The sequence below is a fragment of the Protobothrops mucrosquamatus genome, unplaced genomic scaffold (assembly GCF_001527695.2).
Source record: "Protobothrops mucrosquamatus isolate PMUCROS unplaced genomic scaffold, P.Mucros_1.0 scaffold_18, whole genome shotgun sequence".
NCBI lineage: Eukaryota > Metazoa > Chordata > Lepidosauria > Squamata > Viperidae > Protobothrops > Protobothrops mucrosquamatus.
Window position 1 is genome coordinate 615338 of NW_015386094.1, and position 27801 is coordinate 643138.

General features: G+C 36.9%; 1 protein-coding gene across 1 annotated transcript in view; it reads right to left on the reverse strand.

Moving 5' to 3' along the window:
- The window catches only part of MIER1 (MIER1 transcriptional regulator), a 51905-nt gene extending 24594 nt beyond the window's left edge, over positions 1 to 27311 (reverse strand). The window contains exons 1-4 of the mRNA XM_029286976.1: positions 27294 to 27311; positions 14958 to 14982; positions 6424 to 6569; positions 3457 to 3606 (exon numbers count right to left, since the gene is read on the reverse strand). Coding sequence (XP_029142809.1) covers positions 3457 to 3606; positions 6424 to 6569; positions 14958 to 14982; positions 27294 to 27302 — 330 coding nt within the window. The 5' untranslated portion in view covers positions 27303 to 27311. The remainder of the gene's footprint in view (positions 1 to 3456; positions 3607 to 6423; positions 6570 to 14957; positions 14983 to 27293) is intronic.
- Positions 27312 to 27801: the final 490 nt, after the last annotated feature.

Here is a 27801-nt window from a genome sequence, read left to right on the forward strand (position 1 = left end):
CTTAGAGTGAGTGTGCGTGCATATGTGTAAATATTCCAGACAATTATTATCATTACATTCTGGTCACGCACCTATATTGTTCTGTTTTACTATATTTCATTGCGAATGGAAAGCAAAAAAAGTTTTTCTCTCTGTGTATGTATATGTGTGTGTGCATGCATGCACATGTTTTCAGGCCCCGTTTTATCAAGTAGCTTTAAGGTACCAAGAAACCAATAAGTATCAAAGTTTCACTGTGACTCTCTTAAATTAACTTATTAATCAGGACAAATAAAGCCAATTCAATGCAATTTAGGAAAAAACCCTGAGATGAAATGTCCTAGTTAAATATTACAGAAATGATTTTTAATAAATTGGCTTGACATTTTAATATCTTAGGTTGAAATCTGGAGAAAGGACTTGGCCTTAAAGAGAAAAATTCAACACCTTTTCCCTTTTTGTATTCCCCATCAGCTTCCATAGTTTGGTGTTTCTAACAAGGACAAAGTCCCAAGTAGGAAAAAAAGGAAAACGTTAGGGAGAAAAGTTATGGATCTGAAGTATTCCAAATTTCTGCAATGCTTTCAAACTGGTTGCAATTCTAAAACTGATTTCTAAATGTTTTATGGTAATCCTTTACATTGTTTGCATTGGGGAAATTTTGTTTCACTTGAAAAAAGAAAACAAGAACAAAAGAATAAGCCTGGAACAATAGCAGATGTTGTATAATCTTAGCACGGCGCTATATTTACCAGATGCTCTATTATAGCCCTTTGAGAAACCTAATAGGATTTTTTACCCAGTTTTTATTCTAATAACATACAGCAAAATAGCATTTTTATTATGGGAAATGGAGCAATGTAAACAAGGAAATATTTTTAGTAGATTAAATGTATTGACCAAAGATTAATAAGATTTTCAGCAACAAATAGTACTTCATTGGATGTACGTTTTCCATTATTTATTGGTGCGTCTTAGATTTCTTGCATTGTTTGTCGTGCTCTGCACTGTTCCATATTATTCTCTTGATTAATCATGCAACATGGCAACATTTCTGGTAGTACTCTAAAATTAATTAACATTTCCTTTATTGTAATACACTACAATAATTATAAAATATGCCATATATTGGGCAGGTCAGAAGTGAACAATAAATACTCCTAGATAAGGGGATGAAAAGATGAACCCTTCTAATATGATAATCCAATACCTCTACTCCAAGATTAAAATTATGATTAGCAATCTCAATAGCACTACTCCAATTTTCTATGAAGTCAGTTACTTATTTCTTGGATCTGAGACTGTATTTAAAGTTAAAGCGGGGAGGGGCCTTGCAAGTCTGCATGCCTGCCCATTTATTTTACTCCCAACTAATGATAATGGCAGAGGCTGAACTGGGAAAGTCACTAATAATTATAACTGTGAACAACCCCCTTTAATTAAACAAATATACAATGAAGGGAAAAAAGTATTTGATCCCCTGCTGATTTTGTATGTTTGCCCACTGACAAAGGAGTGATCAGTGTATAATTTTAATAGTAGGTTTATGTTAACAGTGAGAGACAGAATAACAACAACAAAAATCCAGAAAAACGCATTTCAAAAAAGTTATAAATTGATTTGCATTTTAATGAGTGAAATAAGTATTTGTTCCCTTATCAATCAGCAAGTTTTCTGGCTCCCAGGTATCTTTTATACAGGTAACGAGCTGAGATTAGGAGCACTTGTTTAAAGGGGGTGCTCTTAATCTCAGTTTGTTACCTGTATAAAAGACACCTGTCCACAAAAGCAATCAATCAATCAGATACCAAACTCTCCACCATGGCCAAAACCAAAGAGCTGTCCAAGGATGTCAGGGAAAAGATTGTAGACTTACACAAGGCTGGAATGGGCTACAAGACTAACGCCAAGCAGCTTGGTGAGAAGGTGACAACAGTTGGTGCAATTATTTGCAAATGGAAGAAACACAAAACAACTTCAATCTCCCTCAGTCTGGGGCTCCATGCAAGATCTCACCTCTTGGAGTTTCAACGATCATGAGAATGGTGAGGAATCAGCCCAGTTCTACACGGGAAGATCTTGTCAATGATCTCAAGGCAGCTGGGACCATAGTCACCAAGAAAACAATTGGTAACACACTATGCCGTGAAGGACTGAAATGCTGCAGCACCCTCAAGGTCCCTCTGCTCCAGAAAGCACATGTACAGGTCGGTCTGAAGTTTGCCAATGAACATCTGAATGATTCAGAGGAGAACTGGGTGAAAGTTTTGTGGTCAGCTGAGACCAAAATCGAGCTCTTTGGCATCAACTCAACTTGCCATGTTTGGAGGAGGAGGAATGCTGCCTATGAACCCAAGAACACCATCCCCACCGTCAAACATAGAGATGCAAACATTATGCTTTGGGGATATTTTTCTGCTAAGGTGACAGGACAACCTCACTGCATTAAAGGGACGATGGACGGGGCCATGTACCATCAAATCTTGGGTGAGAACCTCCTTCTCTCAACCAGGGCATTGAAAATGGGTCGTGGATGGTATTCCAGCATGGCAATGACCCGGCCAAGGCAACAAAGGAGTGGCTCAAGAAGAAGCATATTAAGGTCTTGGAATGGCCTAGCCAGTCTCCAGACCTTAAACCCATACAAAATCTGTGGAGGGAGCTGAAGGTTCGAGCTGCCAAACGTCAGCCTCAAAACCTTAATGACTTGGAGAGGATCTGCAAAGAGGAGTGGGACAAAATCCCTCTTGAGATCTGTGCAAACCTGGTGGCCAACTACAAGAAACATCTGACCTCTGTGATTGCCAACAAGGGTTTTCCCACCAAGTACTAAGTCATGTTTTGCGAAGGGGTCAAATACTTATTTCACTCATTAAAATGCAAATCAATTTATAACTTTTTCGAAATGCGTTTTTCTGGATTTTTTTGTTGTTATTCTGTCTCTCACTGTTAAAATAAACCTACCAATAAAATTATAGACTGATCATTTTTTTTGTCAGTGGGCAAACGTACAAAATCAGCAGGGGATCAAATACTTTTTTCCCTCACGGTTAAGTTCTTTCCTATTCAACTGTTAACTAAATGAATGGAACAACAAACCCCAGCTTTCTTTACAGTCCAGATTAAGTCTCATAAACACCCCCCCCCCCGAAATTCACCTTGTCTCAACTCTCAGGAATTACTTAAACAAAAAACAGAGAAGACACTAACATGAACACAGCGATTGTAACCCTGTTTTTCTTCAAAGCAGTCCTATAGAAGCAGTCAATCTCAGCTTGCCTTCCAATCTTTAAGACCCTGCACATATATCTACAAGATTAAATCTGAAAATCAAAACTACACACCAGGTTTACATTCTTTTATCTACAAGAGCTTCTCTATGTAGTGCAGATTTCAAGTAATTAAATTCTTGCTGACCAAAGGCATATGTACATAATAAGCGCAAACCAAGGTTTTAAATTAATAAGTCTAACTCACTTTATTTTCTCCACTGCACCCACTGTTGTTATCATTATCTTCACCCTCACCCTCCTCCTCCTCCTCCTCCTCTTCTTCCTCTTCTGGTAGTGGTACAGAACCATCATAACCATAAAGGCTAAGAAGCTCATGAATTGGCATATCACCTTCCTAAAAAGAATTAAAACAGGACATAAGAATTTAACCAATTATAAACCATTATGGGATGACTAATCAACAGTGGCAACAATTGCTCCTTGGTGAGCAAATGTTGAACTTTATATGTCTATAGAGACAGACTTCAAGTGTATACGTGTTTGTTAATAGCAGAAGGCAGGGTAGGATAGTGATTGCTGTCTGATAGGATTACCACGTAACAATCAGGTACACGAAAAGCAGGATGGAGCAATTTCTACTCTTTGTGAACAGGAAACACTAAGACACATACAGGCACATGCACACGCACGCACACACATACACTACTCAATTTGATAATAGTAACAAGGAAGAAAAGCTACAAGTGATTGGTTTATGTTATATGATTGATTTTGAACAAATTAATGCTAGGCAGGACAACAGATGTCAGATTATCACAAATGAAAATGTCTTTTGAATGGAGTAACAAGTGTATACATATAAATTTACATCTAGAGTTATAAGTATTTTGCAGAAAGCTAGGTTTATCTTTTTTTACACACTAATTACATGGCTGATTAGTGCCATATAATTAGTGCCAAAATTGTTCTATAGTGCCCGAAATGTACTATAAGAACGCATTCGTTCTAATAGGTAATTTTTCATCCTGAAAAATATTTATACAGGCCAGCAATTAACATGTTGTACACATAACACACATGTACATACATACACTATGTATATAGATTATGTGCAAATATTATTATACACAACACACATATGCACATACACAACAGTATTATACACAACATACATATGCACATACACAACAGTAAAGATATAAAAAATAAAATAGTAAAGAAAGGGCAACAATAATAAAGCAAATAAAACAAAAAGAGAAGTCAGTTTGGTGTAGGGATTAATGCATCGGGCAAGAAACCAGGAGATTGTGAGTTCTAGTCCTGCCTTAGGCATGAAAACCGGCTGGGTGACTTTGGGCCAGTCATTGTCTCTCAACGCAACGCAACCCACTTCACAGGGTTGCTGTTGTGGGGAAAACAGAAGGAGGAAGGAATAATATGTATATTCACAGTCTTGAGTTAGCTATAAAGTAATAAAACTCTAATAAATAAAAATAAAGATAATTCAAAACATAACTGCATTTTCCAAGTCTCATGAATTCCAAGCCTCCGAAATTCTAACAGATAAGGTTCAAGGATTTTTAAAAACACCTTTTAGATGATGATTACTACTACTAATCTGTTATCAATAAAATAATGTGTCATTCAATCATACAAAAATTTGATGTAACTGGCCATAATATATCCCCATGAGCAATTTTCAATATTTATCAAACTATCCATAGAACTGAATATATGCAATATCTTTAATATGTACTAGCATTTTATCTGTACTAGGCTTTCACTTAAAGTCAGTACTTCTGACCTTCGCTATCTATTTTATAAGCAACTGACATGTGACTGGCATGCAGGCTCTTTGTTCCATTAAGAAGCTGCACCAATTTGATGGGACACACATTTTCATGGTGACACTTGCTACATAAAATGATGAGGAACACTGACATGGAACTTGCAATGTTCTCATAATCCCCTAATCACTGCTATTCTCCAGGAATGTTCACTTCACTATTTCTTTGATTTCAAGAATACAAAGTAATTATCTCAGAAATCATTGACAGGAAAACAACCTAAATATTTTTCACTTCGGTCTACTATAACTAAAATATTGTATATTTTCCAAAATGTGCATATACCAAGAATTCATAACCATCAACCTAATTCTAATCCTGTATCTGCTGATACAATTAGCCAATAATCAAACTACTTTCATCCTTACATAAAAAACAAGTCTAAAGTAAGCTGTATTGTTTTCAGAGGGAACTTTTTTCCATGTAGGTTGACTTTTAAAAAAAACATTGCCAGAATGCTAGTATCTTCAACATGTTAATATAAGCACTGTCAATTTCTTTTTGATATCATATTCCACTTACTAAAGAACATTTGTGATTGCTTAAACAGAGAAAATTTTAAGTGCAGTTGGATTTTTATAATCCACAATGGGTAAATAATTGTTTACTTGCTTTTTCATCCAGACAGTCTCAGGAACTGCTCAGGATACAATTTACGCATAAGCATGCCAGCTTTTACTTTTTTATGATCATCGGGGGGCCGGGGGGCAGTTCTTTCTTTCTTCCTGAAGTAATCTGAAGATTTTGCATTTTGGTCTAAAAATTTATCTTCCTAAAATTGGAATTTTTATATCCAAGTGGGCTTCTAGAAAATAAATACACCTAAAACACCTTTATCAATAGCTTAGATGGAAATACTTTATACTAAACAAAGCCTGTATAAACTTTATACCTTATTAGAAAGTGATGACTAAAGTTTCCATAATGTTTAATATCTATGAAAAACTGTAAGAATTAGGAGTATGGAGAACATGTTACAGTGGCTATATAATATTTTATATGTCCTTCCACTAAGATACAGATTAAATTTTTGTTTGTTTCCATTATTTTTCAAACAACACTTTAAGTGTGCCATTTAAAATAACTGCAGGGATGTTTCAGATATATAAGTACTTACATAATTCTGTTTTTATTTGGATGATATTCATTTCAGGAACATTAACATAATAATGCACAAGCACAGTCATGATACAACCTATTACTAAATAAAAACAGATTATACCATATGTCAGGCAATGTGCAAAAAATGTAATACTGAAGTCACTATTTCACTGAAATTTTGAAAAATGTCTATTTACTTTCAGGCATTTGTGAGAAGAATATGCATGTATAATATTTGCAGTTTTTTTAAAAAAAATATTTACCCTTGTAAGATCTTCTATTTCAGAACTGAAGTTTGTTTCACCTTCCATCATTTCTTCCTCTTCTAGTGTTCGTTCATCATCAAAATCATGTACCAGCATGTCTGCTGTTGGGTCAAATTCATGGTCATCTGATGTTGCAGACCCTCCTAGAATTTGATTAACAATCACAACACTGATCATCTCACAGATTTAAGTATAGTATTACTACATGACTGCAAAAATCAAGAATAATTTAACAATTAAGGCAAGATAATACAGTACTTGAAGAAATCATAGAACAATGATATTATATTAATTCTGCAGGATCCAATCCAATCCAAAGTTACCTGAAGATGGGCTCCAGCATGAATCTGAAAGCTCAGAAGACAAAAACTCTGATCTCGGTGACCGACCCAGATTGGATCCTGCAACATTATCCCAGGACATGTATACAGTATTCGCCTTCATTCATATAGTAATTCTACTCAGGCTTTTCTCTGCTTTCTCCCCTGTCAATCACTATCCTGCCTTTATTGCCTCTGATCACTGCAAGTTGATTCACTACAAGGCATTTAACTTCCCTTCAAGATAACAGCTTGTGAAACTAATGGATTTTACACATTGTGAAGCTGTTCCTGGACAGTGCCAGAATAACATCGCTAAGAATCACTTTAAGTATGTCTGACTTGGGCGGAGGTTGGGATGAAGGAAATATCATGGGGATATCGCAGAAGAAATGATACAAGTATAGTTTTGTGGCAAAATTAGATACAAGTGGACAGTCTCAGAAGTATGATTTAGATGAGGATAATATTTTAATTTTACCCACATATACATGGATATAAAATTCTGTTGTAAATTCTAAAGATTTTTATTTTCTATAGAAAAATAATGTATAGGACAGACAAAACTTTATAAGCATTCTAGTACCTATGCTCACAAAATGTTACTTTCTCTTAATATAAATTCAGATTTCCAGATTGGGAGGATAATGAAGATATTCTGCACAAACATATTTCAAATCTTTATAATCTTGGAAAGTTATTTATAATATTTATATAGCTATGCTTTGTACTAACCAAAGTTGTAGCCTCAGTTGAAAAGTCCTTTATGTAAGTACTTTCATTTTTATTTGCAGCATAAGTGAAGAACGATTCCAATTTTCACTATTCCACTAAAAACTATATATAAAACTAACCACATGGTAATATCTTCCAGCTACTGGTGATTCTCATATATATGCTTACAAATATAAATTATGGCAGTCTGCACTTTCTTCGACATTGAACTGAACTTCTGTATCAAATAACGTGTTAGCCCTCTTTGCCCAATGCACTAATTTGCCATTAGGGAAAATATGCTGCTACAGTCATCATGTGATATAAATTGACATATTTTGAAAACTATAGCTTCCAGATATGTCCCTTTAATCTTATTAAGTAAATCTTCAGAAACTGTATGAATTGTCATTCTTCTCTCATTTTAAATGTAAATAAAATATAATTTAATAAATTATAATTAATTAAAATATAAATTAAAACATACGAGTTTTAAGGTCAAAGTTTTTGCACAGGAAGTCCTGCTTAATCATTAATTGCTTTTAATTATTTGAATTGCATCAGGCTTGCTAAAAAAATGCTGTTCATACTAGATATTCCATGTTAGGGATGTACAAACTATTTCATGCAAAGAATGAAGAATTTGGACAGTATGTGGAGATAAATCTTTGAGCATCTTAGGGTTTGCTCTATCTGGAATCTGGGACAATCTGCTTCAAATGCTTTAGATGGAAATATGTATACATATATGTCTGGGTCTGCCATTCCTTATATGTTTCTCTCCTTGAACATCCCATTTTCTTTTACTATTGGAATGTTTATCATCTTGATCTTTTGAATTCTCAGGTCAAGATGAGTACAGGAGGAGGAATATATAGGCCTATAAAGAACATATAGCATATTCTGGATCTATCTGCTATCGAAGACAACCTAGACAAACGAGACAGCAAGATATATTGAGGGATCATTACAATCTGCACTCATTCAGTGGATCAGTGCTTCTGCTGGTGGCTAGTGATAATAAGATAAAGTACCTGGTTGTCTGCCTCCTCAGCCCTAATCCTATTTTAATTTTTTTTAAAGTTTCAATTTAATTCAGTGTAGTGTGATGAGTGATGCTTTTAGTTAGCTAAGAGATTCTCGTATCCATTGCCTTATTTTTTAAAATAGCTTCCTTTTTAGCCTAAAGTATTTATCCACCCCTCCAAATGCCTCTCCCAAAATATGGCCAGCTTGTTTATTGGGGGAGGAATAACTTTTTTTGAGTACTTGGGTGAACATTAACAACCCGACTCATCTCTCCCAGCAACTACAAAATGGCAACAGAGTCAGATTTCCTATGTCTGTTTCCTGCCATTCAGTGGTTCCCACATATGGTTCAATCTCAAAATCCTGCTGTTCAGTCTGGAAATTCTAAATTTACTCTGAATTCTGTATTAACAGAATCTAAACTGGGAAAGTCTATGGAGATTCTCAATCATCCAGGTCATGATTGTCCCAAAGGTGCTTTTTTCAAAAGGCTATTGGACTTTCTTAGATTTTTTTCCCTTTGAAAACCTTTCGCTTCTTATCCAAGAAGCTTCTTCACTTCTTCAGGAACTAGAAAAAACAAACAAACAAACAAAATCAAAAAAGTCCAGTTGTCTTTTTTTTTTTTAAAGCACCTTTGGCACTAAGCTGGAAAAGAATTATAAAAAACTTCATTTAAACATTAACCGACCTGCAATGGAGTAATAGAATTAACAGAATAAGAGTTGGAAGGTACCTTGGAGGTCTTCTAGTCAAACCCCTTGCACAAGCAGGAGACCCTATACCTTTCTGGACAAATGGTTGTCCAATCTATTCTTTAAAACCTCCAGTGATGGAATATTGAAGACAAGCTCTTCCACTGGTTAATTGTTCTCAATATCAAGACATTTCTCCTTAGTTCTAAGTTGGTTCTCTCCTTGATTAGTTTCCATCCATTGCTTCTTGTCCTGCCTTCTGGTGCTTTTGAAAACAGGTTGACCCCCTCTTCTTTGTGACAGCCTCTCAAATGTTGGAAGACTACTAACATTTCACCCCTAGTTCTTCTTTTCACTGGACAAGACACACCCAATTCCTGCAACCATTCTTCATATGTTTTAGCCTCCAACCCCCTAATCATCTTTGTTGCTCTTCTCTGCTTTCTTTCCAGAGTCTCAACAACTTTTTTATATTATAGTGACCAAAACTGGATGCAACATTCTAAGTGTCATCTTAAAGAATTGACTAAGTAGAATACGCTTCACTCTGCATTCACTCTGTACATCTGATTAAACCAGCTTAAAATATTGCTGTTCTACTGATTAGTCATCTCCACATCATTTCATTCCTGACCCCCATCCCTTCTTGTTTATTCTGCATAATATTTACGTAACCATTTTTACTGTACTAACTTGCTTTTAGATTTTTCCCCAGTTCTAATTTCCATATTGCCAAGTGGGCAAAAATATGTTCTTATAGACAAGCAGTTGTTTCTTCTTTCAAAACTCATTCCTCACAACAAACATTGTACTACCCATTATGTTTTCACCAGCATTTGCACATACTAATATTTCTCTACCTATTTTCTCATTGTAAGTAAACATTTTATTTATATAAATTTAATTGCAATGGTGATAAAAATATTGTGAATCCTCTAAAATTATTTGTAATCCTGTGGTTCTGTGACCTAAATGGTGATCAAAACTTCATCTAAGTCCTAATAATAAAGTGATTTTGATAGAACAATGCCCCAAAATAAAGTACCGTGTCATGTTTTTGCTGAACACAATAAGCCAATCTTCATGGTCTTTATTGGAAAATGTGAATTTTAACATTTAGTAACTTTGGGTAGAAATATAAGTAATTTCTCTTTAGAATGTATACTCCTTTTTGGCTTTAAATGTAATAGCTGGTAGTACCTCGTTAGCAATGACCTCAACTAAACATTTCCTGCACATGTAATTTCCTGCACATTGGCTGGGCATGGCCCATTGGGTGGGCGTGGCTGCGGTGGTAACGACAGACTGGGTGGGACTAAAAAGTTCAATCAATCAATTTCAACTTTGCAAAAAAAAATTTCCCACGAGAAGTTGAAATTGACTGATTGATTGAACCTTTTTTTTTTTTTGCACACGGCGGCAGAGGCCTAAAGCAAAAAGGTTTTATAAAACCCAGCTGAAGGCCTAGGACTGGGGTGTCGGCACGCGTGCCCACAGAGAGGGCTCTGAGTGCTGTCTCTGGCACCCGTGCCATAGGTTCACCACCACTGTTATAGACCATTCCTGCTTTAACAGACATTTATGGGTTTCTTGCATGAACTGCTCATGCAAGAAACAGGTTGTCATGCGGCAAAATTTCTGTTGAGTTAAGATCAGAGCTTTGACTTAGCAATTTCAAATAGCAAAATTTCTTCTGCTTCAGCCATTATGTTGTAGCTTTACTGGTGTGTTTAGGGTTATTGTTGTACTGTATGACCCACATTTGTTTAAGCTTTAGTTCATGGATGGAAACCCTGACAAGCTGCAGTAGAATTTTCTAGTACAACCCAGAATCCATTGTTCTTTCAGTAATTGCAACTGTCTGAGTTGTGAAACTGCAAACCAACTCTGAAGTATGTGTCATGCTTCAAAATCATGATTCAGTTCTTCTGCTGAAATGAAATGTTTCATTTTCTCACTAATAGAGAAATTATTCAAAGTTCTTTTTTAGTTATAGCTATCCACAGAACACTGTTCTAGTAGTCTGCTGGATCATTCAAATCATCTTTGGCAAACCTGAGTGGGTAATAATATACTTTCTGGAGAATAGTTGTTTGTTGTTTTCCTTATGGTGAACTAATAAACATTATGACATCAAACAATGCTACAATGGCCTGCAGATCATTTAGAATCACCCTTGGGATATTATACATCTTTTTCTTGAAGCACATTTTTTCTCTATTTGTACATTATCTGCCTGCTCTTGGATTGATGGTAATCAAAGTCTTTGACAATGGTTTTGTCATCCCTCCTTGCCTTATTGGCATTAACTCTTTTTTGAGGCCACAGAGAGCTTTTTTTTATCAAAGTGGGATTCATTTCCACAGATCTATTTCATGGTAAGTAAACTCCAGTGTTTAACCAATGTGCTTTTTTAACATGAAAGGTCCCCTCAAACTCATAGATAACTGAACTCTCAAGACTTGGAACATTTGACAGCTGGTTATCCTAGGGTTAAACTTAACAATGTATGGTCACAGACCCAGGAAGTCAGTAGTTTGTTTTTTTTTACAGATAGTCATTATTGACTCAATGTGTTTGATAGAGACATGACACAATGTACTGTTTTGTTTGTTTAACCAGAGTATATTAACAGAATTTAGATGATGCTCTGAGCACACTGTACCTCTCACAGTACCGCAGGATTACAAAGAGTTCTAAATAGGTCACAAACTGTATTTGCTCTAATTTTTGTCATTTATAATTTTCAATCATGCACACCATTTTACCCCTTAGACACAATTATTTTGGTATCATACAATTTTCAAATCTGCATTAAACAGTCTATTTAGCATTCACTGAAAGTAATTTCTGTTCTCAGCCAAAAATATGGTATCATCCACATACAAGAAGCACTTAACATTTACTACTGCTGCCAAAACACCTCTATTATCACAAGCATTTCTTGTATCTCCATCAATACATTAAATAACCAATAGGATTTCACACATTCTAACCTTACCTTAAAATTCTAATTTTACATTTACATTTACATTCTAGTCTTATCTTTGCAAAATCCCGACAGTGAGGACAATTATCCAGTGGAACGATTTTCTTTCAGAAGTTGTAGGTGCTCAATCACTGGAGACTTTTAAATGGAGAGTGGGCAGCCACTTGTCTGAAACGGTTTAGGGCAGGGGTCTACAACCTTGACAACTTTAAGACTTGTGGACTTCAGCTCCCAGAATTCCTCAGCCAGCTATGCTGGCTAAGGAATTCTGGGAGCTGAAGTCCACAAGTCTTAAAGTTGTCAAGGTTGCAGACCCCTGGTTTAGGGTCTCCTGCTTGAGCAGCAAGTTGGACTAGAAGATCTGCAAGGTCCCTTCCAACTCTGTTATTCTATTACCCTCTGCTCAATGCTAACTATTCCTGAAGCATTCTCTTTATTCCCATGCTTGCTTTGCTTCCGTTCTATACTACACATTCAGAAACTACCTTTAATTCCTCATTTCCTCAAAACATTTTGAAATTTAAAGCCTATCCACTTTATTCTACATTTTCTCTGCATTAACAAATCTGCTCACTTAGATTTCTGTATTATCTGAAGTGCAAAAATCTGGGCTGCACAACCCGTACCTGGCATAAAGCTAAAATTGCATTTCCAAAATGTTGCTGTCACCTCTTAAACCCTTTTACCAGAGTTCTGCAAGTCCCTTTCCAGACACATATACAAATTAATGTTTCTGTTGAATAGGGTAAGAGTAATAACAATATATCAATTATTAAGAATCAATGAAATCTTTGCACACAATAACTATATAGTTTACTCCATATCCATGTTTTAACATTTTTCCAACTAGATTAGTACATTTGTATTGTGCTCTTTTATCAAAACTATTTCCTAATATTCTCATTTTGATCATCTAAAAAAGCTCAGTGGAAAGCCCAAAGCCTTCATTATGCATATGCAGAGTAAATGTATTATTATTTTGGCTAGCATAGCAGCTCCCTAAACTCTTGTGACATTTACATAGACAATAATGACAATTACATGCAAGTACTTATTCTAATTAAACTCATGCTCCATATCATAATCTATGATATTAACATAAGAACTGACTTTATGTAACAGCTTTATTTCAAGGTTTCTCAGATTATGTAGAAGAAATGTAAGAGGTGTTGAATATGAGTTGAAAGGAGCATTTAGGTTCTGTACCAAATATCAAATTATAGTGGTCCAGTCATGATTGTTAAGGTATCTTTGAACACAACCAGCAAAGGTGATCCCACATATCCTTTGGATAATTAGAATTTTTCTAATAGTGAATCAGAATTTGTCTTATTTTATTTTGAATTTATTTTATTTTTTTGTTCTGAACCTGGGAATAATACAGAATGTATTTTGGTTATCTGTGTCACTTCTTGTTACATATTTGAAGAATGTTACCCCAGCCATTCCTGCCACACCCAGTTTTATCAAGGCTAATCAATCCAAATGACTTAAAACCATTCTTTATAGGACTTAAAGTCATTTCAAGTGAATGGCTTTGTTTTTAGTATCAGCTCAGCTAATCCCCAAATATAAGGGGAAAAAAACCTAATCAAGGTCTTATAAAGTTATATTACAACAAAATATTTTATTATGATTTTACCAAATTGTCAATTTCTTTATGATTCCTTAACACATAAGATTTCAAATACATTATTGCTATGGACAGAATTTAAATATATCCTTTATAGAGTCCTTAGTGCTCTCTGAGCTCAGTTGTTTGCTTGCAGACATTTTATTTCATTGTAGGCATTATTAAGGATTACATAGTTCAGCCCTGAGCTACATATATTCTCCTCTATTGGATACTTATTTATGAAAGTTATATTTCTGAATATAACACATAATTTGTGATTTGCGTTTTTTTGAATACAGAGAGTTATGAGAAAATATTTCCTGACTTTTTTAAAACTTCCTGACTTAGGATTTCCTAATGGTCTCCCATCCAAATATTAACCAGATCTGAACCTGTTTAGCTTTTTGAGATCAGTCAGAGTAGGCTAGTTGCTGCCTCTGTTTAAGACTTCTAAATTATATACAAAGATACAAAATACAAGTGAGATCTCTTTTGTTAATTAAGCAGGTCTTGAAAAGGTTAATCTTTTATCAAAAATGTGTGTATTACCCAAGAATCAATAAAGAATCAATAAACCTGCAATACAATTCTGTTACAAGTGGATAACATTATTCATGCTGGCACTTGACCTTAATTATGGCATAATAAGTCTTCATTTTTAAAAAACTGCATTCTTTCATTAATCTCAAATTTGTTAGATAATGCCATACATGCATCATATTTTCCAAATTCTAGTTCAAAGGCACATTTATAGAAATATGTAAGAGCAACATAACACAGGCATATTTGTTAGGGCTATGCAAAACATTCAAATGAAACATCTCTCCTAAAATTATTAAAGCAACAATCTTCTGCAAGTGTAGTATAGTTGATTCCAAAGCTGTTCCTAGCTATCTGCATGCACAGCTGCTTTACTGAGGAGAAAGCACATTGTGAAGCACTTCATTCAAAAGCTTTGTACAGCCCTAATATTTGTCGAGCATGTAATGATCGTTAGAAGTGATCCCTTGAGATCAAACTGCCTTTTAGCATGGAACACAGATTCTTTTAAATAAAATTCAGTGTAGTTAATTATAGCAACAACTGTGCATTCTATAATATGTACATAATCAAAATGAACTTGAATAAAGATCTTCTCCAGTTTAGTGAATATTAAAATAAAACATTACCTGGGCTTGCTGATTCAACTGATGGCTGCCCAAAAGAGAAAAAGAAAATGTTATCAGTAATAACACAAATTATAACTTTAAACTTTTATTTAAATCAAGCATGTAATTGTCTAGAAAATGTCTGATGTCTGATTTGTTACAAAAAGAAAAATATACACATTATGTAAATATTTGCAATGATTATTTTTAGCCATGGGTAAAATACAGGTAGTTCTTGTCATACAACTCCCCCAAAACATACTTATTACCCAGTTACAAAATTCCAATGGCCAGGTTCCCCCCTCACCCCCCGGTCACATGGTTGCATTCTGGGCACCCAGTAACTGGCTCACATTTATAGCCATTATGTGACCACAATTTATGATGGTTTTGCTGAAAACCTATGTTACTTTCGGTTTTGGCAAAATGCCCTATAGTGAATAAGACATTTACTTAATGACTGTAAATTCATTTAATGACCATGCTGATTTGCTTAATAACTGCTACAAAATGTCATAAATTTGGGTTGGGCATGTGATGAACTGCTTTACAACTGTCTCAACTTATGACTGTAATGGGCAGGCTCCATTATGGTCATAAATCAAGGACTACGTGTAATTAAAGGGGGGGGGAATCTTACAGTTGCATCACAAGCAAACTAGCAGCAAAATGGCTCGAGCTAAGCTCTTAAAATATTATTAGCCTAAATGCTCAAACACACAATTGTTAAGAAAACTAACAGATATTTCAGATTTCTAATACTCAAGATTACTCTTTGGCAGTGCTTTTTTGGGGGAAAAAAAAAAAAGGGGCCAGAACTCCCACACATCATACAACCCGCCTTGCCTACCCTACAAGGTTCCATCCAAAAAAGGTGCCGGAACTCCATTCTGGGCGTTCTATGAGAAAAAAAGCCCTGCTCTTTGGTAAACTGAAACTTGTCTAAGTGAAACACAACCCTTTGGCATGTTCATATTTAATATTGTGTTTATGTCTGGTCTGCCAAATTTTATTTCGGTATTACTCGCGCAGATATCCTTTACCTTATCCACCTTTCATGATGAAAAATCTAACAAACCTATACCTGTCACAAACACATAAATTCATCATCTAGCAATAAAAACTAAAGAATTTATGAAAAAAGTTAAGAAAAAGCAATGAAATGAACATATATTATTCTTAGAAGTACAATATATAGAGAGAATGGATATATGTATATAATATTTCAAAGTTTTTGAATAATATTGTTTACGTCAAGCATGGGAAATCAGGAGTCCAGGCAGTTCAAATGAATATAAAGGTTTCTTGCAAACTTATGCTCTCTACAAGAATCTGAATTAGAACAGAACATTCATAGAACATAGAAGGGTTGGAAGGGACCTTGGAGGTCTTCTAGTCCAACCCCCTGCTTGAGCAGGAGAACTTACTAATGGTCAAAGCCAACAGGCGGTAGATAAGCATCAATGGAATTTAAGATCAGTTGTGGGCGTGAAGGGACTTGAACCGGATGATGCATTTGACCCCTACCTTGGGCTCAGCCTGGTCATCTCCTACAATTTAATTTAATTTAAACCATGGACAATTGTATTCTGTTTAATAATAATAATGATGATGATGATGTTGGAAGGGACCTTAGAGGTCATCTAGTCCAACCCCCTGCTCAGGCAGGAAACCCTATACCATTTCAGACAAATGGCTATCCAGTCTCTTCTTAAAAACTTCCAGTGTTGGAGCATTCACTGCTTCTGGAGGCAGGTTGTTCCGCTGATTAATTGTTCTAAGTGTCAGGAAGTTTCTCCTTAGTTCTAGGTTGCTTCAGTGATAACGATATTTATTTACTGTATTTTAAAACCATATAATTTGAAGTGATTCTCAGTGGTTTACAAACCATTAAAACTAAACATATAATAAAATCAAGAAATAAAATTGTAACAAATAAATCACTGTAATATAGCCATAAAATGACACAAAGATACACTTGATGCCAACGTCACTTAATAACTGCAAAAAAAATAGACTTCAGAGGCCCTCCAGAAAAGCTGTCTTCATAGGTCTCTGAAAGATTGGATTGTGTGCTGACTAGAACACTGATACAGGAATATTCCATAAGAGGAGGCTGCCAAAAAAACCCCAAAATTTCTGCACCCTCACCCCATTTCCCTTTCTTATATGTGGACGACCCTAAGCAACCTCTCCCTGAGTAAGTATACATTAAGAAGTTTATAGTTTCCAGGATCAATAATTAATATCAAATCCTTAATAACAGAGCACAACCAGGGAAACATGAATCACAGAGTTTCTTTAATTAGACCTACTGTCAGAAAACAAGGAGACACTTTTGGTGAGCACCATGATGAACTGATGCCGGATGTAGGTTGCCAAAATCTCTTTGGAGAAAGCAGATAGCTCAAGATTACCCACATTTACTCTGTATAGTTCGTTTTTTGTGAGAAGATGGCAGGAACTGTGTTTTTGTGATCAACTTATGACTGACTAGGAATTCATTGAACTTATAGTTGCTAATGGACTTTAGGTTGCTATATGGACTTTAGGTTCAATTGAGGTTCACCTCTTAATAATTTTGAATTTATTTATTTAATTTTATTGCTTAAAGATTGAGAACCTTCACATCAGCAGGTCTTATTGAAATCACTGAATTCTGTTTAATCCTTCAAAAAATAAGTTTTAACTACAAGTTCAAAGATTTTTTAAAAATTGGAGGGAACCTATAGCAAAAGGATGTTTAGTATTGACTTCAGAAAGTTTTTAACAGATTAAGAATATAAATGAACTTATTTAAGACTTTGAAGTTAATTAAAAGAACCCTTTCCTATAGGAAAATATCTATATATTTGTAAACAACTGATAACTTTGAAGGTTGGACACTACTGGACACTTTAAGCGAGATCTACAATGAATGGGTTTCAGGAAGCTATTTATTTTACTGAAGAATTAGAAGATGATACTGAAGAGGAACAAGCCCATTGAATAAAACTGAAATTGAATTGGTGGATTCAAAAATGTTAGCCTATAAGAAACTAAATTATGATTTAATATATGAAAAAGACATACACATGGAAGAATGCTGTGGATTATTCCTCTACATTGGATTTATAAAAGGGACTTGTTGAAACTGCCAAGGATTTTCTAAAAAAAGCCAAGAAATCAACTCCACCAGAAGGCTAAAACTACTTTTATTGAAATTAACTATAACAAAATCTGGCACATCTGATTATGTTGTACCTTCTCCTTACTTTTCAATGAATTAGGGAGGTGTTTGTCTGACCCACTTGCAAATGTTATCTGGATGTTGTGGACTTAATGTATTTTATCCCATATTCGTGAGTTACTGAGCCTTCCTAGACTCTTCTCCAAGGCACAGAGACTGAAAGCTTGTAAGACAAATAGTAATGAAAACACCAACATGTCCAGTGAGGAAATCCAAGAGGATTATATCTTCTTGGGTCAGCCAAGTGGGATCCTTAACTTGTCCATATAGTTCAGCTGAATGCACAGACATTTACACCACACCATCTCAAAAGTAAGACCCCTGGTCACAAGATAAATTATTTCTTAAGAGCACAACCACCCTCAAACCCTGGCATTGCTGCTGCTATCAGACACAAAACTCAGGGAGGAGAAATCTTCAAGAGGACCATAGCCCTTTTCTCTCCAACAATATATACCTTAGATCAGACATGTCAAACACAAGGCCCGGATGTGGCCTGCGAAGTGATTTCATGTGGCCCGCGAAGCCATCTTGGAAACAGTGAGGGAATGGCCCCCTCTCCTTGGCCCTGGCCCAAGCCAGCCGGGAGCCAATGTACAATTTTGTGGTGGCCATCTATGCTGAAACGCATTCAGTCTTAGCTCCATTAGCGCCCCCCCCCTGCATGGCCTGAAACGAACGGTGAGGCTCCTCCAGTGGACCATGCCTTGGCACTTGCCCTGGTCCCACCCCCTTCTGCCAGAGACCCTCAGATCTGTCCCACTCCTGCCCAGGCCCCCACAGGCCCCCTTGACACGAACGATGTAGAGCTGGCCACACCCACCCAGGCCACACCCACTCCATCCACGCCCACCCAGTAGGCTGCACCCACCCTGGCCACACCCACCCGGCCCCGAGGGCAACTGCAATGCTGATGCGGCCCTCAATGAAATTGAGTTTGACACCCCTGCCTTAGATCTATTTGTTCATCTACCACCAACTTATGAAAAAAAGTAATATTATTACAGATGGATCTGGCATTCAGCAACAATAGATATAGTAATTTAAATACTATATGGTACATGTAATATTAAAACAGAACTTAAATGTTTTATTATTGGCAGCAGCATCCTCCTCAAAGACTAAAGTGCCTAGGAAGCTATACTAAAGACATTAAGATATTATCTTAATATCGGTGCTTAGACACTGCTCATCAACTACACATAAATGCAGTTGATGTTCTAGCCATTGAGGCTGCCATGTACGATAATAGAGAGCTGCTTCAACAGTCAGTCACTTCAAAATGTATCTGTTTCCACCTCCTTTACCTTTCAGGAAGCACAAAGTTTCACAACGAAGGAAAAGCATGTTCTCCATAGTTTTGCAAAAGTGGGAACCATATCCTTTGGAGGCTTAGTTCTTACTCGGGTTTTTACTCTCAGGTTTATGTCTACGGAGATTCTCAGTCATCCAGGTCATGGTTGTCCCAAAGGTACTTTTTTGAGAGGCAACTGGACTTCCTTGTTTTTCTTCGAAGACATTTCGCTTCTCATCCAAGTAGCTTTTTCAACTCTGACTGGATGGTGGGGGGTATGGAAGGATTTATACTCCTTGCAGACAGCTGGTCATTTGCTTCTTGGATGAGAAGCATCTTCAAGGAAAAACAAGGAAGTCCAGTTGCCTCTTGAAAAAAAGCTCCTTTGGAACTCCCAGGCTTAATTTTTACTTGAATAATAAATATTTGGTCCTTAATGAAGAAGAAAAAAATCAAGCAAAATAGATGAAGACCTTGTTAAATATACAAAGTACCTCTAAAACTACATAAATATTCTCCATTTCATCTTGCTCATATCCCAAAAGTTCCAGATCAGATTCAGATCAAATTAAGAAGCAGTTCTGATTGTGGTTACAGACAATAGAGCAGGATACAAATTTACCAAAAACATATTTTCAAAAGCTAGGGTTGCAGAGCATGACACTCAGAATTCATTCCAACCCCCTAATAATAGCTCCTCTTTAAGTCATGTGACTGGCAGAGAGGAAGAATGGCGTTCAAAGTAAAAAAAAAGAAAAAAAAAAGCTCACATTACATGGCACTGTGACCTCCAGAGGGGAATAGTGGTAAAATTTTCTTGGAAAATTTTTCTCTGCAGCCCCTGGCCCTATTCAGCCTATTTTCAAACTTGATCTCTTTTTCTGACAGCTCCTATCCTAACAGCAAATTTTTGTTTTAGCCTGTTCAGTATTAAATGCTGATGAACAGAGTCCCTTTTATGTAACAGTGAGAAATAGTCGAGTATGGTCTTCTTGTCAGTTCCATAACTCCAGTGTGCCACAAAGCCAGAAGCCCTAGAAATTACAGATAAAAAGAACACACTTGCACACCTTTCAATAAACTATTTAAAGTCAATATCATGCTGTTCCTGTTAGCCAGAAGAAAACAAGTACACATTTTGAAAGCCTAACATACAAAAACAACTATAGGTTTTTGAAATGCCATAATTTCCTATTATTTCTTATCTCTCAAATATATGTCTAATAACCACAACAAAAAAGTATTGGATATAGCTTTTGGCAATTACCTTTTAAATGTAATGATATAACACTGGAAATCAAACTATTATTTTTAACTGATAAACAAAGAATATTGAGTTCACAGTCATGAAGGAAGCTATTACCTAGGTCTCCAATGATTTATAGTGGCATACCTTTACGATTATTATATTGATAGTCCATTTTTTTTTTCTGGGGCTCAAGATCAGCCCCAGCCAGACACTTTAACTGCTAGACTACCACTGGCCAAAGATGAATAGCACTAACTGTATGGAAAAATCTAAGTAACAAGTTGATACTCACCTGTAATTATGCAAACTATAGAGTTCATGCACTATAATTAGGAATTTCTACTGCTTTGTTTGTATCAGAAAAAGCTTTTTCAAAGACAACAGTATTTACTTATTTATTACCAGATGCATATTCTACCTTTATTTTGTACAATCAAGATAAGCTCCTATTTTCCCCACAACAAACCCCACTGGGTGACCTCATCTCTTTAATACTCTTCATGATCCTAGTGCCCTCTGCACATTTTAAGATGGAAATCTCAGAATTTCCAACCAACATGATGTCAGAGAACAAACTCAGAAGATGAACTGAGAAAGGCTTGAAGCCTAAATGGAACCACTAAGATGTGAGAGGGACATTTCACCATTCTTAGGATAATCTAAATTTTACAAAAATATAAAAAATATAGTTTCAAAAAAGAACACCCAGTTCGATTAGGGCAAAATCTATGTTACTCTAGCATTCTGCCTCACACTAGTCAACCAGATAATCCAGGTATTGGCAAGTAGAAGGTGGAGTTTCATCTCTTCTTATCAGTCACCCTGCAAATAGCAGTTTGAAGCATGTTGCCTCCAAAGGTAATCAGTTTCCTACCCCAAGAGATAAAAAAAAAGCTGTAAGCTCAGCCAATCAAGAGGTACAATGACAGAATGTCCTGAAGTGGGCTTCTCTCCTCTGGACAAGGTTGTGTCTCCCCCCTCCAAGGCAAGAGTAGCTCCCACTGTCATGATGGTCTAGAAGTTCATAAAGCTTGGCTTTCTGGAATATCTTTGGTTTCTGACTGCTATAGAGTACCTGGTGTAGGAATGCTATATTATAATTTTAAAACGTAATAAGATTCTGCTTTTCTTTCATTATTGTTACAATTTATTGCCCATGCATTTAGAGCAGGGGTCCCCAACCCCCCGTCCGTGGACCGGTACCAGGCCGTTGCATGCCAGCAACCAGTCTGCACAAACAAGCAAAGCCCCATCTGCGGGATGCAGGCAGCAAACAAAATCACACTCCCTCCGGTCCGTGGAAATACCTCTCTCCACGGAACTGGTCCCTGGTGCCCGAAAAGTTGGGGACCTCTGATTTAGAGTCACTTTGACTGAAATAGTTTACAAATTTATAAATAAAATGAGGAAATCTTTCAAAATTTGAGGGCTGTTTGGCAATCAAACAGACTGCTTCAAGTAGTTGTATGTTTCTTCTTCTTTGGAGGTATTGAAGCAGAAGCTAGGCAGCCTTCTGTCAAGCATACTAAAAAAGGGGATCCTTTCACTAAAAAATCTTAAAATGAACAATGAGCTGGGCCAGGTGATTTTCAAGATCTCTTTAACTTTACCATCCTAGACGAACCTGTTTTATATAACAAGCTATAGATCAGGAACTGGAGCTAGTGCAAAAGACAGCAGGGAGACTTTTGCAAAGCATATGTTCCACACATCACATTACTTTGCTCTTCAAACATTTCATTGCTTTTTATTGTGCTTCCAAGTGCAATTCAATGTACTCGTGTTGATCTACAAAGTTCTAAACTATGTGAGATCAGGAAATTTAAAGTAACATTTATTTCCATATTAATAATAATAATAATAATAATAATAATAATAATAATAATAATAATAATAATAATAAAAAGTTGGAAGGGACCTTGAAGGTTATCTAGTCCAACCCCCTGCTCAGGCAGGAAACTCTATACCATTTCGGACAAATGGCTGTCCAGTCTCTTCTTAAAAACTTCCAGTGTTGGAGCATTTACCGCTTCTGGAGGCAGGTTGTTCAGTGTGAACACCAAGAGTCTATCTGAATTGTGGTAGGATATGAATGCAAGAAATAAATACTGATAATTTATTATCATCACTGGAAACCAGATTCTATAGCATAATTACCGAATTTACTACCAAAGAAGAAAAAAATTGGCTCCCTTCTCATTCTGCTTTCAACAAATAAATATTCTCATTGTCAGAACATGTAGTGTATGTAGAGCTCTCTGGGCCCCAAAGCAAAACTCTCACAAGGAGCTGTGCGATTTGAGAGTTAAGTTGTTGACTCTCTCGCAATTGAGACTGATTGGGAGAAAGGGAAGAGAGGCATCATGAGCTGCTGCTTCTCTGCTGCTGTCACAACATGCTTAAGCCTCACAAGGATCTCCTCTTACTTTCTTAGTCATTGCAAAGCATCCCATTCCTGGCTGAAGAATAGGAGGTGACTGTCAATAATGGCGTCACTACTGTTGTTGAGGCAACAGCTTACTTGGGAACAAGTGGAGAATGATGTAGTAGCAGCAGCTCTATCCTCACAAGCCATTCTTCTCTTGCTGGAGCACTGTGAGATCAGGCTTGTTTCTTTGAAAGATTGGAGGTATGGAGCAAGGGAGAAACTGTGAATATTTTGTATTTCTGAGCTCGTGTGGGTAGAATCATTCATTTTTAACTGGGAAAGGCCTTGCCTTTGCTGTTTGTATGCCCCTGCCTTTAACTCTGCAATGCTATGTTGCTTTTTAAATTAAACACCTCTCTCAAAGTTGGCATTGTATTGCTTTATTGCATGGTAAGTGTTGATGTTTTTATTGCAATAAGTAGTTGTCAACTTATGACCATAAATGGGATGGCAATTTTGGTCATTAAGTAATACGGCCATTAAACGAGTCATTAGGTGACTGGACTGGAGTGTACTACCATTTTTACTGTGGTTGTTAAGTGAATAACAGCGTTTGTTAAACGAATCTAACTTCCTCCATTGACTTTGCTTGTTGGAAGATGGATGGGAAGGTAACAAATAATGACCATGACTGCAAGATGCTGCAACCATCATAAATGTGAGCCAGTTGCCAAGCACTCAAATTATGATCATGTGACCTTGGGTGGTGCATTGGTTGTAATTTTGAGAACCATTATGGTCATAAGTCATTTTTTCAGAGGCCGCCATAACTTTAAATTAATGATATAATGATAAGCAAATAAACAACCATTGACATAATGATAAGCAAAGAAAAATAGAGTAAGAATTAGTTCCCCAACTGATAAAAACATATAAACAACCTATGTAAGCTTCCTTGTTATCAGGACAGAAATCCACTTCCTTATCAATTTGTCTGAAAGTTGAGAATTTTAATTTATATACTGATTCTAAATTGAAAATAACTAATTGCTGAAATTCTAGTAAGCCCATCCCGTCTATCTCTATTAATTTTGCTAAAAAGATCTTGTAACAATCATACCTCTAAGAGTAAATTTAAATTTCCATTTAAGCAGTTGTCAATGAGTCTGACAATAATTTACCATAAACTTTTTTCTACAGCTTTAACTTCCCATATACTATTGATTCAACTATATAATGAATGCATATCAAAATTCTGCAGTTAATGTAACTTACTACAACATGTAAAAACTTTTACTAGCTTTTAGAAATTTGTAAACTTTTACAAATGTAGTTTTCCTGGTACTTTATTCAAGTGGGAAAAATTAATTTAGTTTATTGTTTAAAAATTGGTCTGGGAAAATGGAACTACAGAAACCAGAAAACCTGCTTTTTTCGTACAACAGAAACAGCTTGCTTTGCAAAGCCATTACAATATATAAAATTTGTGTGATGAGGAGGTCCAAAAAATTTATATCCTTCCATAATCTACAATGCAATACCTTTTCCCAGTTAAAAATTACTAGTTTAATTCTACATATAAAAACCACTAGGTGATCAGATCAGATGATTTGGTCTTTAAAGTATTTTGATAATTAAAGGAAACTTGAATTATTTTAAAACTATTGAAACAAAATTAGTAGCTAGCAATATTATTAATACTCTCATTCATGCATATTTGAGGATTTTTTTTGTTACGATAATACTGCTCAAAAATATTTTCCCCAGGAATGCTTGCCTTATTTAGTGCCTCTTTAGTTGGATCAGGTAATGATTTGGAGAATTTTTGATGAGTTCAATAAACATGTGTCTCCTAAGGGGAAAAACTCTTCAAGAGTTCATCTTGTTTTAATGAAATGGTTACAATTTTTTTTTTTTATTATTCTATTTTTTTGGTTTTGATTATAAAGATTTTGTTTAAAAATATACTCCTTTGTAAATTACTTTAGAAATCCCTCTGATAACAAAACAGAATGGTAAAAAGTAAACAGAGAAAAAGAAAAAAAAATCATTAGATAGCCTGATCATCTAGCAGTAATCATTACTTCAAAACAGTCTTGTTTCAGAAGCAATGTAGAATATGGTTCGTGAGTATAAAACTGACTAAATAAGTATAAAATTAATACAAATATACAAAACTCCAGAAAACAATAGGACATATTCATATTAAGTCTTCAGCCCCACTATTAAAAATTGAATTATGTCATGATAAACTTTAAGGTAATACTACTTTATCTATTTAGAAAAGAAAAGCAGGCAAAAAGCTACTACAAAAACAGAAGACACTTTCAACATTGCAATAAAACAAAGAAAAGTTAAGTATACTCATTTTAACTCATTGTATCAAACAGATGTAAAAACCATTAAGTTTTCAGAAAGGAAACTGCGAAAACAGGCAAGTTTGAACATGAGCCACATGTTCATGAAACTAATCAGTTTCATTTTCTAAATCTCAACTGTAATGATTAATATTCTCTGATCTTTTCCTTTTTTAATGGATTCCTGAAAACTGTTCTCTTGCCTGTCCTGAGATGAGCTTACCTATTTTTTCACATATTAATATAACTGCAAATACAAACCAATTTCTTTTACATCTTTTCATTTTTGGTATCATTTTAAACAAAAATGTCACAGGGACACAATCTTATTTATAAAGTGAGCAAAGATGAAGGCATCAAAGCACTTTATTTGTTTGGCTCCACATGGAATAATTATAACACTTTTTAAGCAGAGTGGGGAAAGACGCTCCTTTTCAAAGATGTGCTAAAACACGTTATCAATTTTTGAGATAACTAATTCCTTCAAGCTGCGATAAGAGATTTTAAGAGGTTTTCCTTACACCAAAAAGCACATCAATGTTTTAAAGAATATTCAAATGGCAGTAAACTATACTATTATCAACTTTGAAACAATACCCCATTACTTGTAGGAATCAATCAAAGGCTGTATGGTAGCATAAAGAATTAAAGTAAGCTCTCCTAGTCAAGCTCATCTACATCCATATGCTTTTCGCATGGCAGCAAAACAGAAATGGTTTGCTATTGTTCCTTTTCTGGGTGTTTTTTCCTAGTTTCCTCTCTAGCCTATAGATTCGGTATCCCTTGGTGGTCTTCCATCCAACTCTTCACCAGGCCAGTCCCTGCCTAGCTTACACACCCAACAAAAAGCTGGACAGGTGCCGCCACCTCCTGCCCAGCCACCTTGAGCAAGTCTGATAAGTTGCTCAATCATACCATGAGTCTAAAAACACCATTTTGAGTTTCTGAATTTCAAGGGGGGGGGGGAGGGAGCGACAAACATTACAGTTCTGGCAAATGATAACCCCCCTTCCCATCCCAGTCCAAGCTGAGAATGGCCTTTTTCCCAGTGTTCCCAAGCCAAGAATTTAACCTGTTAGAAAGTATCCTGGCCACTCTAAATGCTGGAGCAACACAGAGCTCTCCCCCCCCCCTTCCAAGACTTTTAAAGACTAAAACACCCAACCCTCGGGAGGGGAGGGGGCGCTTCAGCAAAATTTATTAATTTATTTATTAATTTTATTAATTTAATTTAATTTATTTATTATTAATTTAATTAATTTAAAATAAGCCTCTCTGACTCCCCAAGTCGCCCCAGGAAGCTTTCGGGTCTCCCCAGATCTCCCTTTCCGCCTCCCACTCTTCTGGTGGGGGGGGGGGAGGAAAACAAGGGGGCAACTTGGGTGAATCCCGACTGTCCCAAACAGGAAGAAAGCAACAGCCTTTTTTTTTTCCTCTTCTCCTTCGCAGGAAGGCACCTCTCATCCCAGAAGGAAGCGAAACGGTTATGTCAACGTTTCTCGTCCCCCCCCCGCCCAACCCATCCCGCCACGCCGGGTCCCGCAGGGCCGGGGCGTCCTCACCGACCCCGGGGGGGGGGGGCAGCGCGAGTTCTAGGCGCAAGACGCCACCCAGGCCCATCTCGGGACCTTCCTCCCATCTCCGTAACTAACTTGCGGGGAAGCGAAAGGAAAAGGAGGGCAGCGGCCGCGCAACAAGTTCCCGGTCAGCCCCGGACTCGACTCATGTCTTTTTTCCCCTCTCCAGCCGCCGCTTCCTTCCTCTTCCTCTTCCTCCCCTTCTCCTCGGTCTCCCTCCCTCCCTCCTTCCCATCCTTTCCTTCCATCCCCTCGCCGCCACCCGCGACTCTCCCTCACTTACCTCCGCCATGTTCGCCGCTCAGCTGGGGCGGGCCGAGCCTGGAGAAGGGAATCACATCGCCGCCGCGGCGGAGAGGAGGAAATGGCACGGGAAGGCTGCGGGAGCGGCGGCGGCGACGGCTCACAGGCTCTGGGAAGCAGCGGCAGCAGTGGATGCAGGGAGGAGGGAGCGGGAAGCCACCAGGGGGAGGAAGAGGCCCAACGTCACGGCGCAAAGGAGGTGGGCGCGCCCGCGACACCGCCTCTCCGCTCCCCCGCCCGCCTGTCCGCCCGCCCGCTCGCTTTTGCCTGCCTTCTCTTTCCCTGCCAGCGCGAGCGCTTCAAGTCACGAGACGGCGGCGTCCGCTTGCCGGCGTCGCGCTCGCGGAAGGCTCTTTCTCCCCCCCTCGCCCCCGCCCCCCCGCCCCGATTACGGGAAGAGAAACGATCTCTTCGGGATCTTCGCCGCGTCTCCGGGGGCCGTTTGTAAAATAAATAAATAAATAAATAAATTGTTTTAAACGGGCTAC